General features: G+C 45.1%; 2 protein-coding genes and 1 long non-coding RNA gene across 3 annotated transcripts in view; 1 reads left to right on the top strand and 2 right to left on the bottom strand.

The window, feature by feature from the left end:
- Window positions 1-15513, top strand: part of LOC309523338 — an 892159-nt gene that overhangs the window by 382743 nt on the left and 493903 nt on the right. The gene's annotated exons all lie outside the window — the stretch shown is intronic.
- Window positions 1-15513, bottom strand: part of LOC309523311 (uncharacterized protein) — a 299624-nt gene that overhangs the window by 234374 nt on the left and 49737 nt on the right. The window lies entirely within an intron of this gene.
- Window positions 15257-15513, bottom strand: part of LOC309523261 (MAP7 domain-containing protein 3-like) — a gene marked incomplete at its 3' end in the record, with an annotated part of 42262 nt that continues 42005 nt past the window's right edge. Inside the window, exon 4 of the mRNA XM_082207045.1 lies at window positions 15257-15364. Within this exon, the coding sequence (XP_082063171.1) occupies window positions 15257-15364 (108 nt within the window). The remainder of the gene's footprint in view (window positions 15365-15513) is intronic.

Below are 15513 nucleotides of genomic sequence, written 5' to 3'. Positions count from 1 at the left end.
TCAGTTGCTAGCAGAATCTGGGAGTGGTCGGTCCTTGTACCTCCCCCAGCATAACAGTTGTGTGACCTCCAACCTTCTCCTCCCCTCCCTGCGCCAAAACCTGTGCAGAATGGGCGCTGGCAAAGTGGTACTTCCCTCCCCTCCGCTTTGCTCAGGCTCGGTGTTGAGGCTCTCCCTAGCATCCCCTGGTCCCACCACCTCCTCTCCACTGGAGGTGGGGCTTTCCTCCTCGCTAGAGGAGTAACTGCTTCGCAAGATTTTTGGAGGTTCCCTATAACACTTGCCCTTCCACCTCTCGCCTCTGAACAGATGGCAGTTCCCTGACAAGTTGCATGCAAGCAATTGAATGGTTAAGAGGAAGGCAGCTCTGCCCGGGTTATGGAAGGCCTCTAAGCAACGCCGTTCTAGACAGGAAGCTAGCGTTGCCTAAATCCAGCTAGTGAAGGAGAATGCCAAAGCTGGTGGGGTTAGTTCAAATAAGAACAAGCAGGCAAATAGATCCTAGACCCACCTTCATCTGGAATTGACGACTCTGTGAAATAAAGTTTGTAAACGAAAATCACAATGGTGAAACAAGTATGAGAGAATTCACAAGGAAAACATTCAGGAATAAGGGGCAAAGCAGGATTAAGGTTCTTAATCTGAAATAACTGGCACTCATATTGAACAATCCGATTACGAAGTGTAACATTAATTAAATCCCCAATCTGCCTAATAATAATAATAATAATAATAATAATAATAATAATAATAATAATAATTACTTATACCCCACCCATCTGGCTGGGTTTCCCCAGCCACTCTAGGCGGCTTCCAACAGGAGATTAAAAACACATTAAAACATCAGTCATTAAAAAACATAGGAAGTTGTCTTATCCTGGGTCAGAGCATTGGTTTACCTAGCTCAGTACTGTCAACACTGGCCGGCAGCAGGTCCTCAGGGATTCAGGCAGGGAACGTTCCCAGCTCTACCTGAGAAGCTATGTATTGCACCTGGGCTCTTCCAAATGCAAAGCATGGGCTCTATCACCACGAGGGCGTGTTTCAGCCAGGAAGTACATCAAATTAATTACAGAAATGACGGGGGGGGCACATCTTTAAAGCTGTTAAATGTCACAAATATTATGCCTGAATGCATCCTTTCGACGTGACAGCTCAGGGAAGAGACCTTGCTTGATCAATCATATAAAACCAACCCCATTTCCTCCATTCCAATGCCATTTTTGCCCTCGGAAAAAGGACTCTTTTCCCCTGCCACCTCCCACCACCACCCCTTGAGCGTTAGGACATGTTCACACACCCCACCCAGGGGTGACAATTGCTGAGCAGTTAGTTTCCAAAAGCCCATCGCCAGACTTGCCCCAGGCGATGGATGTGCAAAGGGAGCTCTCTTGCCCTTTGATGGTGGGCACTTGGGAGTTGCCTGGACATGTTTTGCCTATGCCAGGCGTGTCCCAACTCAGCCCTCCCAATGTTTTGGGACTACAATGCCCATCATCCCTGACCCACAGGTCCTGTTATCTAGGGATGATGGGAGTTGTAGTCCAGGCATAGGCAAACTCGGCCCTCCAGCTGTTTTGGGACTACAATGCCCATCATCCCTGACCACTGGACCTGTTAGCTAGGGATGATGGGAGTTGTAGTCCCAAAACAGCTGGAGGGCCAACTTGGGCCATGCCTGGCCTGCGCTAATCTTGTACCAAGGACTTGCCTGGACATGTTTGCCAAGGTTGAACTAATGTCACCCCTCCCCTTTGGTGACATGTCAGTGATGTAATGATGATGTATCAATGATGCTGCTCGAAGTGTATTCTGGAGAAAAGAGGGAAGTTTTAAAAGTCGACGTTGCCCCATGCTCGGGGTTCTTACTCCTGGGGGGGGGGGACCTGAGGTGCAACAATAAAGAGCATGGTCTACTGACTGCTGTTTTGCTCCAAATTCCTGTGCTGGGACTTCCTTCTTTTACTGACTGCATGGATCCGCGGGGGGACTGGCACCCTGGCGAGGTGGACTGTTGAGGAGTCTCTCACCCTGGAATTTCCCTGATCAAAATGTAGATTAAGGAAGCTTATTTCCCCTTCAATATTAATGTTCAATGTGAATGCAAAAGACTCAGGTGTTATCAAGCACCAGGAAGCCTCGTCAAAACTCTTCGCCAACTCTTCACTTCATCATTACACTCATATTACAAGCAGAATCTGCCAGGAGCGCCTTGCTCCAAGCCGGACAGGTTTTAACAGCGAGCAACTGGACCCGATTCACTATTTCTGAGGTAGAAATGTCTCCAGGAGGAGGCATCCCCAGCAAGGGAAATGGAAAGCTTGTCTATTTAAAAAGTTGCCCCCTCTGCCCAATCATCTTTAGTCATCTGAAGGCAGCCCTGTTTAGAGAAGCTTTGAATATTGGTTGAATTGTGATAGGAATTTTATAGTCTTAGATATATGGTAATGTTCATAACTGCACATACATAGATCAGCACAGGAAAACCAACCTGGAACCATTTTGATTCCTAAACTGACCAAATCCTTTCTCTGCAAGGTTAAAAATGGAAAAGCCTCCCCATTGTCTCTTCCTTCACAAATCCTGTCTTAATCTGTGTTTGAATAAGGTGTGAGCCTGTGACCTGGCCCAGGAAATAAGTATTTTACCACTACAAAAGAATGGCCAGGCTCCACAGAAAATCCAATCAAGTAACCTGCTAGACAGGAGATAAACAAGGAGAAGAGAAAAACAACATTTAAATTTCTGTGATGTAGGTGGGATGTATCTGAGGGGTGGTCTTAGGTTACACCCCTTCTGTGATGTATGCATAATGTTTCTGGGGGTGGTCCTGATCTAGAGAAGGGGAATTTCAAAGGTCTTTATAAGGCCTTGCAGGCCATTGTTCTGGGTCCTCTTCCTCTCCTGCGTGTGAGGGGAGTACCCTGTTGCAACAGATCAATAAAGATCAAGCTTACTAGCTGCTTTGCTTCTCAATATTCTCTGGTTGGCCTCTGTTATTTTCTCCTACCAATAGGGAACCTATGTAAGGACTCTATATGGGCTCTTGGATACCCCATAAGGGAAAAGGGCATATTTTTATTTACAACAGATGGCGACCACGCACGAAGGGACTTTTGGTTACCCGGATTCTGGAAACGAGGAAGGACTGGTTATCCAGCGCGCACCAGGCAGTTTGCCAGGAGGAATAACCAGTCTTCCATCGGTCCCAGGGTCTGGAAATAACTTGGAGTTTCAGTGGGGCTAACCAGAGGAAGCAAATCTTGATCAGGCCGGCCTTAAACAACCAGTCAAGAGATCGTGGGATCACCAGGAACAGCGCATGCGGAAGTGAGTATTAAGTAGGAAACACGGGTAGTGGGTTGGGGTCTCTAAACCACAGCAACCAAAATTCTTTAATTCTTCCTTTTCCCTTCAAATCTAAAATTTCTACTTTTTTCCTCATCTAAAAATTGCCTTCTCCTTCTTTCTGTCCCCTCGATCTCAACACCAGTCCTAGCCTTTCGGAGTATGCCCAGGCAAAGGTTGTGTGTGATTTCTTCCACTTAATTCTGTATGCCAACCTATTCCTTCGGAGTTTTGCCCAGAAAGGTTGTGCAATTTCTTCTGCACTGAAAACTATAATTCCCAAAACTATAACTCCCAGGTGCAGCCGCACCTCTGCCATGGCGATCTTTGTTAGAGATGACCTGTGAGCAGAGAAAGCAAGGGCACCTGATTCCTTTCCTTCTTTGTCATTTCTGAGTCCCAATCTGGCACTGCGCTACGCAAGCGTCCAGTAGGGAACTCTCAGGTTAGATTGTAAGAGGCAGGAGGTTGCTGTGGGCTCCCTGGCTGAGTAATGACCAAAGGGGGGGGGGTTGAGATCGCTGACCGCACTGTTAGCTTAGTAGCCAGGAAAGGCCAACAGCTGTACCAGCCTAGTAAGTCAGGCCAGACGAACGGTGGTGTGTCACAGTACAAATTCTCGGAGTTGTCCAAATTGAGTGTACTGTGGGTTATTTATTGTGTTTCCTGAAAAGTGGGGATAAAACCCCGACTGCAGTATAAAAGTAAAAGCTAGCGCTATTAAAAATTCTTAAAATGGGTGCACCTCAATCAAAAGAAATGAACCCACAGACTCCTGATGGGAAAGAAGCCCAGTTGGTGCTTACTTCCCGCCTGGACTCTGACAGTCCCCTTCAATTTGTGTTTAAGAAACGTTTTTTCCTGTGTTTAAATTGTACTTAGGTAACATCCAGCAGCTGCTTATCTTAAATGTGCCATCTAAAATAAAAATGCAAGCTTGCTCCAAATTCTAAATCTAAGGAAGCCATGTTGAACCTTATCAGTCTTAAAAACAAGACAAAATGGAGAATGAAGTGTGCAAATGTTTGTTATTTGAGAGAGGCTCTAAAAGAGAGTTTTTCTCCCAAGTGGTAAAATCCTGTATACGTGCTACTTGTGTTAACCTAATGTTTCTGCTGCAAAAGCCTAGTTGAGCCAACTGCTCTCTCAAGCTAAAATGCAGTGTATGTACTTCATTAAGTATATGCCTATGAAAGTATGGTGTTCCTTCTAAGAAAAATATGTGAGTCCAGTTTTAACTTTGATCTGGTTGGACAGAAGAGTTATTGTAAGGCTCCTGATATCAGTCTCTATAAGACGTCCTGGACTCTTTTCTTAGAAAATGCCCCCCCCCCCTTGTTTCATTCTGTCTCTTTCAGGTTGTTTTTTTTCCCTTCTTCTTATTCTGTGCCAGGTAAATTTACTCCCGAGTAAGCTTCCTTTAAAGGAAACTGCAAGGGGGGGGGCATAGATTAGGCTTACTATTCCTCTGCAAGTTCAGGAAAAATTGTCACTTTTGTATTCCTTTTAAATCAAATCTATGGCTGTTTTAACTATGCTTTATAAGAGATCCTCTCCCTATCTTAGGAAAATGTTCACTTCAGTCTTTAAAGATAATTTATCTAGGAACTTTCACTCTTTAGTCTAAGGAAGTAAACACTCACTCAAACTAGCTTCAAGATCTGCTAAAAGGGTTGGGTACTTTTATTTTCCTCTTCCTTAGTACATGATAGGCGCATGGCTTGTGATAGGCGCATGGCTTGTGGTCTCTTCCCCAGTTGTGTCTGTGTACATAAGTATGTGTGTGTCTCTCTGGTAGTACAAATCTTGCTATGAACCCTGTATTTTAGGGTTGGACTAGATGACCCCAGGTCCCTTTCAACTTTCCCAATTTGTGGCTGATGAGTTGAAATCCAGCCCAGATTTGCTCTTTGTTTTTAAAGGTGAGAGGTGAATGTGTGTGTTTCTGGTAGTACAAATCTTGCTATGAACCCTGTATTTTAGGGTTGGACTAGATGACCCCAGGTCCCTTTCAACTTTCCCAATTTGTAGCTGATGTGTTGAAATTCAGCCCAGATTTGCTCGTGATGTTTGAAGCAGAACTGGTGATATCAGGCATTTAAGTGATTACAGTGTTTATCATTTTGTCTATTATTTACAAAAATCAGACTTAAAAGTCTACTCAAAGTTTAAGCACATAAAAATTCATATAGTTAAGTAGAATTAGCCTTGACCATGACTGAGAATGTTAAAAAAATAATAAATAAAAAATCCTATGAATTCTAACTCTCTGGCCATTTTTACTCATAAATAAGAGAGCGGTTGATTGTTCCGCGAATGGCCAGAGGGATATTAGCCCTTTCCTGTACATAAAGGAAGCAGTCTCGTTTGCTTGGGCTGAATGGTGAATACTTGAATTGCTGAGTTTCTCTTTTTTGTTTTAAAATCTAACCCTATTTTTAAAATCTACTCCTTACCTGGCCATTTTTACTCATAAATAAGAGAGCGGTTGATTGTTCCGCGAATGACCAGATAAAATGACCAATAATAGCCCTTTCCTGTACATAAAGGAAGCACTCCTTTGCTTGGGCTGAATGGTGAATACTTGAATTGCTGAGTTTCTCTTTTTTGTTTTAAAATCTAACCCTATTTTTAAAATCTACTCCTTACCTTTCCCTTCCTTATTCTAATTGAGCCAAAGGATGCAACATTTTCAATAGTATAAAGGTTTGCTGAGACATGAACTCTGCACATGCACAGAGGCTAGATCAGCTAAAGAAGAGAGAGAGAGGAAGGGGGGAACTGTAAGGGGGGAGAGGAGGTTTCTTCCAAATGTAAAAGAAAACTTGGAACCATTGAGGGAAATCACCCTTAATGTGTTTTGCTCCAGGGGCTACTAATACAAAAGAGTGAAGTACTGGACATGCCAAATTCTTTTCACAGGTAAATATCAAAGCACTCCCACTGTGAGTTCCTCTCTTGAGTAGTTCCCCCCCCCCATGGGATTTAAATTTTATAACAGTTGTGTGTGTGTGTGTGTGTGTGTGTGTGTGTGTGTGTGTGTGTATGCCTATGCATTTTAGGAACAGCATTTCCTGACAGACCTCTCACATAAAATAATTTTCCCTTTCAACAGGTGTGTATATGCCTATGCATTTTAGGAACAGCATTTCCTGACAGACCTCTCACATGAAATAATTTTCCCTTTTAACAGAGTGTCCTTTCTTTTCTCCCACAGCACAAATGATAATGACGGGATGCAAACAGTGATTTAAATACTCTATAAAAAGTAATTGCATTTGTTTTTCTTTTTGTCTTTCTTCCCTTAAAGGCAAACAGTCATTTTCTTTCTGTTCAGCAAAACAAGTCTGAATCCCTGCTCTATTAGTTGATTTCCATCTATCTCTTTGTGGCTTTGACATTTTTTTTTTAGGTTACAAATGATTTGTTTTCGTTTATTAAGTTCGTTTTATCAGTTCTTCCATTATATATATATGAAATTAATCGAAGCACAACCAAACATTGTTTGTGGAATGGTATTTGTTTACCTTTTTGCCTGAGCATTTCTTATTAATTCTGTCATTTTGGCTAGTGCAAGTTATTTGCACAACTTTAAAATTGCCATTCATTTTTATTGGTATTAACTCATTTCCCAATATTCCGCTATTAACATTACAGCTGATGTCACATCAAGAAACACTTTTATTTTCATTTCGGATGTTAGAATGCCAAAACAGATTACTTCAGGTTACTTCAGGTTGCTTATTAATTGTGTGTCTTAGCATTTATTTTTGGTTCCTCATAGCTCATTTCGTGTGTTTGTGTTTTACTTTGGGGACATGTTCATCACATGTTGAAAGTCAGTTTCATGAAGTTCTTTTATCAGATAGCACATGGTGAATTTTAAGTTTTTCCCCATTGTTTTCCCATTTTTTCAGTCCAGTAGTAATATGTGTGGTTTTGATAATATCTTTGTACTATTTAATAATAGTTATTTTCTGAATCTGATGTCTTTGTGTCAAGTCCATTTTCATCTAACTGGTAATCTAATTTTTTGCTTTCTTTTTATTTTTTAACCTTTGTATTTTTTACAGTTCTCTTTCTATACATGTGGAGTAATTTTTTATTTTATAATATGAAAAGAACAACAACAACAAAAATTAAGTGAAGGAAAGCAAACAAACTTAGCAGATAATAACAGTAATTATATGGAAATGTGATAATGAATAAAATGTTTAATCCACTAAGATTGTTATTATTTACAGCTTCCCATGGAAACTGGAGGACATCCTTTTTGCCTTTCGCCCCTTTCTTGTCTAACTGTGTTTTTAAGTCACCCCAAAACCCTGCCCCTTACAGGATATCACTTCTACAGATGTGCAATGATGAGCAGCAACAACCCCTCAACTCAGTCAACCCATCACAAGACCAGCAACAACAGAGTTTTCAACGTGCCCACAGCTATCTCTTTCAAAGGATATAGACTGCCCACAGCTATCTCTTTCAAAGGATATAGACTGCCGGGGGGGGGGGAGTGGACCTGACAAAGGGGGGAGGAGTTGAATTGCAAGGACATTTTCCCACTTTTGAACCTTAAGACTGTGCTCCAGGATTGAGAAGATCACAATTGTCTCAAGATAGGCAACTGATATTTAATTAGTTTTTTTTGTATTATGTGTTATTACGTAAGAATGTTGAAATGTGTCTGACAGTGTGATTTCCACAAAGGGGGGCAATTTATTGTGTGTAACTGTTTTTATGTTTAATGTCTTATTGCTTACACACCAATGGAGAATTCTCATGCATTTTATACTTTCTAATAGCTCACACTATTGTGTAGTCCAATGTTTAGATAACCACATTTCATTGTCCCACCTGGCACTATGCCAATCTTTCCCTATCCATTTTAATATGTGTTAAACCTCGTTTTGCCAAGGACAAACTTCTGGATCCATAAAACACCAGGTACATGAAGGTGGATATGCTTTAGTTTAGCAGGAATGATCCCTTATAGAGTTAAATTGACTTATTTGGACAAAGTGCCCTTTTTAAGAATGGTTTTCTTTTAACAGATTGGTTTGAAGACTTGAGAACCATGGGGCAAGATAAATTCAAATTGGACTCACGTTTGAATTGGGCAAGTGTATCCAAGCTGCAATTAGCTTTTTGGTCCTTTAAGTGCAAGTGAGCAACCTCTCATGAGTCCAAAACCACAGCCTATAATAAAATCCCATAGCTAAAGGCCAAGGCAAAGGTATCTCCCTCACGAGATGCCCAAACCTGTGCCAGCTATGGTGAATGCTAGGCAACATGGTTAAATGAAAGCCCTGAGGGGATTCAACAGACAGGATGTGTTGCTGTAGCACTATGTCAGTGTGAGACCACAGAAGAGCTACCTTGACACCTGAGAACACAAAAATGGCGGGGGGGGAAGCAAACTGCACTTTTCAGTCATTAGTGGACCTTACCTTCCTGCTAGGTGAAAAGCATAGAACACTATTGAGTAAATGGTCTCTCCCAAAGTGTTAGAATGCCACAAGTAATTTAGTAGCAAAACGCAACATGTGTTATTTTTATGATATATTTATACAAACACATCCATTTACAACATACGATGTTATTATTTGTGGGGCAAAAATTTTTAAGAAAAATTCTAGCCCCAAAGGGGGGAATAATGTGATAGGAATTTTATAGTCTTAGATATATGGTAATGTTCATAACTGCACATACATAGATCAGCACAGGAAAACCAACCTGGAACCATTTTGATTCCTAAACTGACCAAATCCTTTCTCTGCAAGGTTAAAAATGGAAAAGCCTCCCCATTGTCTCTTCCTTCACAAATCCTGTCTTAATCTGTGTTTGAATAAGGTGTGAGCCTGTGACCTGGCCCAGGAAATAAGTATTTTACCACTACAAAAGAATGGCCAGGCTCCACAGAAAATCCAATCAAGTAACCTGCTAGACAGGAGATAAACAAGGAGAAGAGAAAAACAATATTTAAATTTCTGTGATGTAGGTGGGATGTATCTGAGGGGTGGTCTTAGGTTACACCCCTTCTGTGATGTATGCATAATGTTTCTGGGGGTGGTCCTGATCTAGAGAAGGGGAATTTCAAAAGTCTTTATAAGGCCTTGCAGGCCATTGTTCTGGGTCCTCTTCCTCTCCTGCGTGTGAGGGGAGTACCCTGTTGCAACAGATCAATAAAGATCAAGCTTACTAGCTGCTTTGCTTCTCAATATTCTCTGGTTGGCCTCTGTTATTTTCTCCTACCAATAGGGAACCTATGTAAGGACTCTATATGGGCTCTTGGATACCCCATAAGGGAAAAGGGCATATTTTTATTTACAACAGAATCACTGTATTTTAATATTCTGCTGGAAGCCGCCCAGAGTGGCTGGGGAAACCCAGCCAGATAGGTGGAGTATTAATATTAATAATAATAATTGTTGTTGTTGTTGTTGATGTTGCTGTCAGGAAAGGGGATTAGCCATGATAGCTAAGTGAATGTCCAGGCACAAACGGAAAGTTCCTCCGAGTAGCCGTTGTGGGGGTGACAAACAGCAATGGGTGGCTATTTCCTCCACACACTAAACTGCAATTCCCAGAAGCAACTGGCTGGCCAATGCCCAAAACAAGATGACTAGATTTTTTGCATCTTATTGTATTTTAATATTTTGTTGGAAGACGCCCAGAGTGGCTGGGGAAACCCAGCCAGATGGGCGGGGTTTAAATTGTTGTTGTTGTTTATTAGATGGGTCTGATCCAGCAAATCTGCTCTTCTATTCTAATGACTGAGAATCAGCCATATTTAGAATCAAAGAACCAGTATCACTAATCAAAATAAGTAGATCTGACTCTGTACTCATTCTCTCCTGCAGGCCAACTTCAAAAATCAAACGTCTAACACATGGGTAGGCAAACTAAGCCCCAGGGGCTGGATCCGGTCCAATCGCATTCTCAATCCGGCCCACGGACGGTCAGCGTGTTTTTACATGAGTAGAAAGTGTGCTTTTATTTAAAATGCATCTGTCAGGGAACTGCCATCGGCTCAGGGGTGAGAGGGGAAAAGCCGGATGGATTACAGAGAGCCCCCAAAGATCGTGGAAAGCAGCACCTCCTCAGCGGAGGAGAGTAACCACGCCTCCAGTGGAGAGGAGCTTCAGGGCTCAGAGGAGGCGGTACCAGGACACCTTGCCTGAGCAAAGCAGGGAGGAGAGAGGTCCTCCGTTACCCACGCCCTCCCTGCGCAGTAGGTTTCTGCACCGAGAGGGGAAGCGCAGACTGGGCATCAAGAAACTACTCTGCTGGGGAAGGTTTAAAGACCGCCCACTCACAAATTCTGCCAGTGAATGAGCGAACCACGGAATTGAAGTCAGGCTGAAACGGAAGAAGCAATGAACAAAATCCGCCCCCTCCTTTCTGAAACATTGTCAGCAGATTCTTGCAATGGGAGGGGTGAAACATCCTCAAAGGGGGCGTGCCACCACAGTATGCAGATTTGAAGGAGGTGTTCAGCGAGAGGCTGACAAGCTGCCCCCCCCTATGACTGCCAAATCAACCTGCTTCCAGGGGCCCAGTTGCCAGTGGGTAAGCTGTATTCCATGTCCGACCAGGAGGTGCAAGAGTTGAGGCAGTTTATTGACAAGAACTTGAAGAGGGGTTTCATAAGGGAATTAAAGGCCGTATGCCCAGAATGGCCCCATGCCCAGAATTGACGATGTTTTGACGCGTGTGAGGCAGGGGAAAATTTTTACCAAGCTGGACCCAAGGGGAGCATACAATCTGATTAGAGTGAGAGAGGGGGACAAATGGAAGACAACCATGTTCACCCCCCTGGGGGCTTTTGAGTATCTCGTCATGCCTGGGGGCTCCACCTGCTTTCAAGCCTTTATGCACCACGTGTTGGGCCCCCTGCTGTACAAGAATTGCGTGGCCTTTTTGGATGACGTTTTAATCTTCTCTGGAAATGAAGCACAGCACATAAAATACGTCAGGCAGGTGCTAGAGAGATTGAAAAAGCATCAGTTGTGGGTCAAGCTGGAGAAATGCCAATTCCATGCTCGAGAGGTGGAGTTCCTGGGGTACTGACTGTCGGACAAGGGGCTGGCCATGGACCTGGAGAAGGTGAAAGCAGTGCTGGAATGGAAGAGCCCCAAAACAAAGAAGGATGTGCAGAGGTTCCTAGGGTTCAGCAACTTTTACAGTAAGTTCATCAAGAACTTTGCGCACTTGACAGCACCCATAACGGATTCTCTCAGCGGCAAGAAGTTTGCGTGGACCAAGGAAGCACAGCAGTCCTTTGAAAGGTTAAAGAAGGCTTTCGCCTCTGAGGAGCAGCTCCTGCATGTGGATCTGGGGAAGCCACTGAGAGTGGAGATGGACACTTCAGACTGGACCATCGGAGCAGTACTGTTGCAACAAGGGTCAGGGGAGGACTGGAAACCTTGTGCGTTTTTCTCCAGGAAACTGAGCAAGTCAGAGCAAAATTACACTGTTTATGACAAAGAATTGCTGGCCATTTCTTTCGGCAGTGGAGAAACTTTTTAATTTCGGCGGGGCACCAGATCCAGGTCCGAACGGATCACAAGAACCTGGAATACTGGCGGACAGCACGTGTGCCTAACCAGAGACAGGTCAGATGGTCGCAGACGTTCTCACATTATCACTTTGAAATACAATACGTACCGGGGGGGGGGGAATGTGAGGGCGGACACACTTTCCAGGAAACCTGAGTACATGGAAGGGGAAGGACCTCCTGTGGCCAGGCACGTGTTCCCAGAGGACCGCTGGTCGTGTGGGGGAGCACTGGTAGGGGAGCAAGAACTGGCTGGGCTGACTAGAGACGATGAGTTTGCTCAGACTAAAATCAGGGAGCTTAGAGATGGAAAGGGGGAAAATGGGGGGTTTGAGGGGAAAGGAGGGCTCCTGTACTACAAAGGGGCACTTTATGTGCCGGGACAGACATTGAAGTCCAAGATACTTAGGCAGCTCCATGACAACCCAACAGCTGGGCATTTTGGGCAGGATAAGACCATGCTACTAGTCACCAGACAGTTCTGGTGGCCCAAGGTAAGGGAGGATGTACGAGAATATGTCCGGGGGTGCGACAGGTGCCAGAGGGCCAAAGGGGAAAGAACCGCACCAGCGGGGTTACTGGAACCCTTACCGACACCGGAGAGGCCCCGGGAGGTGGTGTCCATTGATTTTATGACAGATCTGCCCAAGTCAAGGGGGAAAACAGCAGTGATGGTGGTGGTCGGTCTACTGACCAAAATGTGTCATTTCGTGGCCTGCTCTCATGCGGTGTCAGCAGAGGAGACAGCCAGGCTGTTTGTGGACCACATTTTTAGGCTGCATGGGATGCCATTGAGGGTTGTATCTGATCGAGGAAGACAATTTACCTTGCGGTTCTGGCGGAAACTCATGAGCTTGCTGCAGGTAGAGGTGAGCTTCTCGACGGCAGGGCACCCAGAAACCAATGGCTAGGCTGAAAGAGCGAACGGAATATTGCAGCAGTACCTACGCTGTTATGTCAGTGAGAGGCAGAACGATTGGGTAGAGAAATTGGCGCTAGCTGAGTTTGCGTACAACAACGCTGAACACGTGTCCACGGGAATGAGCCCCTTCATGGCCAGTTATGGGTGTCACCCCAGGGCCTTCCCAGAGCGTGGAGAGGAGGAATGGAGTGTGCCAGTGGCAGAGCAATTTGCAGAAGAGATGGAGGCTTTGCACCAACAACTCCGGCTAAATTTGGAAAGGGCTAAAGAAGTCTACAAAAGGCAGGCAGACAGGCATCGCAGGCCAGGAGAGATCATATGGGTGGGGGACAGGATGCGGTTTTCGTCCCAGGGTTTGCCCCAAAGGGAGGTTGCAAAAAGTTTGAGCCTACATGGCTGGGGCCCTTTGAGGTAATACAGCAGGTTAACTCAGTGACCTTCAGACTGAAATTGCCGGATAGCATGAGGATACATCCGGTGTTCCATAGGTCCCTGCTTTTGCATTATAGGGAGGGGTGGGGCTTCCCAGGGAGGGAGAAAGGGGTGACTACCCATCCATGGGCAGAGGAGAGGGAACACTGTAATGAAGCAACGGAAATACTCGATTCTAGGTGGAGAGGGCGCCAGGTAGAGTACTTGGTGGCCTGGGAGGGAAAACGTAGATCCGAAAACACGCGGGTTCCCGCAGAATCCATCACAGAGGGTTATCTGGTGGAAGAATTCCATGGTTTGTTCCCGCATAAGCCTAAACCCATAGCCAGGTTCTTGGAGGAGGAGTTCGGACCCATGGACGATGAAGGGGACTTCGTAGGTTTCCCTGCCTCAGAAGAGGAGGAAGGCTGCCGGGAGGAGTCTGAGGGAGAAGAATCAGACTGGGAGGTCCAACCAGCGAGAAGGGAACAGAGAGGATGGGAAGCAGCTTTTGAATCCACGGAGTAGGATGACCGTTCTTTCTGGGGTTTTCCTACATCGCCGGCCGACGCTCTAGAGGAGGAGACATTTAAAGACCTCACCAATGGGGAGGGGGGTCTTGAGGAGGGGGTGGATGTCAGGGAACTGCCATTGGCTCAGGGGCGAGAGGGGAAAAGCCAGATGGATTACAGAGAGCCCCCAAAGATCGTGGGAAGCAGCACCTCCTCAGCGGAGGAGAGTAACCACGCCTCTAGTGGAGCGGAGCTTCAGGGCTCGGAGGAGGCGAGGTGGTACCAGGACACCTTGCCTGGGCAAAGCAGGGAGGAGAGAGGTCCTCCGTTGCCCACGCCCTCCCTGCGCAGTAGGCTTCCGCGCCTAGAGGGGAGGCGCAGATTGGGCGCCAAGAAACTACTCTGCTGGGGAAGGTTTAAGGACTGCCCACTCACAGATTCTGCCAGTGAATGAGCAAGCCATGGAATAGTGGCGCTCTGCATGGTGAAGGGTTTTTGGCACCAATAACGAGGCTTTACAGCTGACCAGGGAGGCATTTGCCTGACTGCTCTCGAGTAACCCCCTGATATCCTTACAGCATCTCTGGGTTATTTGGGGGGCATAGGAATTCATTCTTTTTTTTCTTTTTATACAAAATATAGTCCGGTCCCACAAGGTCTGAGGGACAGTGGACCGGCTCCCTGCTAAAAAAGTTTGCTGACCCCTGGTCTAACAAGTATCTGTGAGATAATTGACATAGGAAAGCTATCCTGTTTTCTGTAGAAAGAGCCAGTTTAAACAGGCCACATTTACTGAACCCTTCACCTTTACTTTTAAATCAAACCACACTTCATTACTATGCAGATTTTCATATATCCAAAGCTACCTTACAGGGAGCCAGACTAGTGGTCTATCTGGCCCAGCACTGACTACTCTGGCTGGCAGCATTTTAAAGACCGTCTCAAAGCAAATCCAAAGCAACTACTCTCTTTCGAACTTAAAAATGGAAAGCGTCATGCTGGTGGTCCACAAAAGAGGTTGAAAGATCTCAAGGCAAAATTTTGAAAATGTAGTATAAACACCGACAACTGGGAAACACTGGCCTGAGAGCACTCCAGTTGGAGAACAGCCTTGACCAAAGGCATCCTGGGCTTTGAAGACACTCAAACTCAGGACGCAAGGGAGAAACGGGCGAAGAGGAAGGTGCGCTGGGCAAATCCACACCGGGATCAACTCCCACCCAGAAACCAATTTCCGCCACTGTGGAAGGACATGTGGATCCAGAATCGGACTCTGCAGTCACTTCCGGAATCATTGCTAAAACAGTGTTGATGGAAGATCTTCCTCGGCTACGAGGGATTGCCGAAGAAGAGGAGAAGAAGAAGAAGAAGAAAAGGAGGAGGAGGAGGAGGAGGGGGAAAGAAGAAGAAGAAGAAGAAGAGAAGAGGAAGAAAAGGAGGAGGAGGAGAAGATGACGACTCTGGCTGGCAGCATCTCTCCAGGGTGACAGAAAGGGCGGCAGACAACTACCTGGCTTGCCAGGTCACAGAGCCACCCCACGACCATCTCTTCTGTTGGGTTTCCAGCCGCTGGCTCCGCTCCAGGGTCCAATGCAGCACTCCCTCATAGTGCTCCTGTTGAATCTATGGAGTTAGGCAGCGGTAACTGTGAGAGCGTTACTCTCTGGAAAAATTTTATTATTAATGCAAATAATATAATATATATACATACAATATTATATATATATATATATATATACACACACACACACACACACACACAC

The sequence above is a fragment of the Podarcis vaucheri genome (genome assembly GCF_965113315.1).
Source record: "Podarcis vaucheri genome assembly, chromosome: W".
NCBI classification, from domain to species: Eukaryota; Metazoa; Chordata; class Lepidosauria; order Squamata; family Lacertidae; genus Podarcis; species Podarcis vaucheri.
The sequence above is the reverse complement of the archived record's forward strand: the minus strand, read 5'-3'. Positions and strand labels throughout refer to the sequence as shown.